Source organism: Gopherus flavomarginatus, chromosome 8 (assembly GCF_025201925.1).
Source record: "Gopherus flavomarginatus isolate rGopFla2 chromosome 8, rGopFla2.mat.asm, whole genome shotgun sequence".
Taxonomy (NCBI): Eukaryota; Metazoa; Chordata; order Testudines; family Testudinidae; genus Gopherus; species Gopherus flavomarginatus.
This window is the reverse complement of record NC_066624.1, coordinates 71,223,453-71,225,939: the sequence shown is the minus strand read 5'-3', so window position 1 is coordinate 71,225,939 and position 2,487 is coordinate 71,223,453. Positions and strand designations below refer to the sequence as shown.

The 2,487-nt window shown below is 42.3% G+C and overlaps 1 protein-coding gene across 1 annotated transcript; it reads right to left on the bottom strand.

The window, feature by feature from the left end:
• Positions 1-283: 283 nt before the first annotated feature.
• On the bottom strand, positions 284-1,180 carry LOC127056369 (G-protein coupled receptor 55-like). The gene has a single exon (XM_050964141.1). The coding sequence runs from the start codon at positions 1,178-1,180 to the stop codon at positions 284-286; it is 897 nt and encodes a 298-aa protein (XP_050820098.1).
• Positions 1,181-2,487: the final 1,307 nt, after the last annotated feature.

Below are 2,487 nucleotides of genomic sequence, written 5' to 3'. Positions count from 1 at the left end.
CAATTAGGCACCTACATTAACTGAGCCTGCACAGTTCCTATTGAAGTGGCTCTTCAGTAGGCAACATTTTCCGGTAACCATTTGGTGTTCAAGTACAGATATGTTTGACTGTTAGAACTACTTTTATTTGGCAATTGATTTTTGCTGGTCCTTTGGATGGTGGCTTAAGAGAGAGTTCAGTGAGCATTAGATGAAAACAATCTTCAAAATTAGCTAGCAGTGGTCAGTTTTCAAAAGCTTTCCCCTTCTGCTCCAAGAATAGGTGAGACTTACAGAACTTTGATTAACTACTGTTGGTTGTTTTCTGACTCTCCTGAGGTGGGGATTTCAAAAACTCCTTAAGGACAAAATAATAGCAAATTGCATCCAGGCAGCAGTTGAGGTTAGCCCAGCAGAGGCTGATCTGAACAAAAGAGCGTAAGATTTGCAGAAGATTGCTCGTGATGACCTCTCTTTTTACCAAATAATACAAGAGGAATGCCACATGGAAAGGGGTGAAACAGACGACAAATGTGGCGAGGTTTGCTATGACTACCTTCACTGATTTACTTGTGTTAGTAAGGGGATCATTTGACTTTCTGCTCCATTTCAAGCATATGATGATCTGAGCTGTGCAGAAGGTCATTGCTGTCACGCTGCCAAGAAACACAGTCTCCAAGGTGACAAGCACACCTGGGTTTTCCCATATTTCATCAGAGAAGCCATAGAAGCATGTAGTGTGTGTGCTATCATGGAACTGGCAAGTAAAGGAAGTTCCGGCCCAGACACCCAAGCAGACAATGGAACAGACCATAGCAGCTTTCTTGGTAGATCTCAGGGAAACGGCTAAGAATGGATGTCGGATGGCAATATATCTGTCCACACATATACATACGGAGATGAGAATACTCCCATACATGTTCACAAAGTAAAGGCTTTCTAGAAATGAACAGAATGCGGATCCCAAGTTCCACTCACCCTGGGAGCCAAAGGAAATGATTTTAAAAGGGAGGGTAAACAGCAGTAAGGTATCCAAAGTAATAAGTGACACTAGGTAGATTGTTGATTCTGTCAGCTTCCTGATCTTACAAAAGACAAACCACAAAGCCATCATATTGAACAGCAATCCCAGGACAAAGGTGGGAATGTAGATGATTATCTGGAACAGCTGCACATAACTTTCAACAGTGCTATTTGCCATATCTTGTTTTACTGAAAAATAAGGAAACATACTCATGTTCACATTGAAGAAGTCAGATTATAGGTTTTAGAGCCTGATCTAAAGCCCCTTGAGGTAAGTGGAAAGACTCCAATTGACTTCAGTGAGCTTTGAATCAGACCCTTTATGATCATCATTTTGTTTTAAATATGGGGACCACTGAGCATCTTACTCAGTGCTAGATCATACCATGTAGGCCCAATCCTGAATGGCGTGGATCTACACTACCACAGATGAAGCTTGAGGATGGATTGTGTCTTGGGGAAGCACAGACTCCTGGAGTTCAGTGGTGTGCAAGCTCCTCCACCCTTAAAGATGGTGCCTCCTGTTGTCCCTGTGTGCTTAGTTAACTTTGTAATTTGGTGTAGATGAGGTCAAGTCCTTGACCCCACCAACCCTTTGGAGTGATGCAAGACTGTTGGGGGTGATTGGAGAACCCTCCTTGCATTCCCCAGATTCAGGGACTGCAACTGTGACTAATCCTTGCACTAATCCTGAGAGAAATGGTCAGATTTCAAGTGGGATAGTTTAGGTTGATGTTAACAACTCAGAAGCAAAATGAGAAATAAGAACATGTGTTTTCAGCCACATGTTAAACTTACCACAGGCTATTTATTACTCTCCGTATACAGAGTCCAAGCTCCCAGGTGGACACAGTGACTGTGTGATCCTTTCTCAACAAACAGGGTGTTAGAAACAACACAAGACTCTAACCACGGAGCTGCGGTGGTGAAATATTCCACTGTTTCTTGGTGAATTGAGACTCCAGTTTGATTCAACGCTCCCAGACTCTTCTGAAAAAAGATCTCTTGTTTGTCTCTGCAATTCCAGTCTCCTGCAGAAGCCGTTGTAAAAGCAAATGTGTAATAACTCCCTGTCCTTTCTCCAGTCATTCAAAACAACCATTTCCTCTAACAAACCATTTTTATTAGCTCCCGTGCCACTGCTTGACAAATATATGCGACTTCAATATCGTCAAATGCTACTCAGAGATTGCTGCTACCTCCCTGCGATGCACTTCCAGTAGGACTTTGAGTTCAACACATTTTCGTTTGTGTCACCAATATATTGTAAATTAAACTGTTCCTGTATTTCAGACTAAGTTACTTCCCCAGCATCCCACATGACAAAGCACCACAACATGGTTGGATAGAGATTGAGAGCAGCACAGAGGACATTTAATTTGTTAAACGCAATTTGTTTTATGAGCCTCTAGGAATTGCAGCTGGATTGGAAAGTGGAGAGGATGCTTGCAATTTACCCCTTCAAGAAGACATTATAATGTGACA

What these genes read in the sequence shown, in the direction of transcription:
- LOC127056369 (XM_050964141.1), bottom strand. Translation starts at nt 1,180, where the DNA reads ATGGCAAATAGCACTGTTGAAAGTTATGTGCAGCTGTTCCAGATAATC.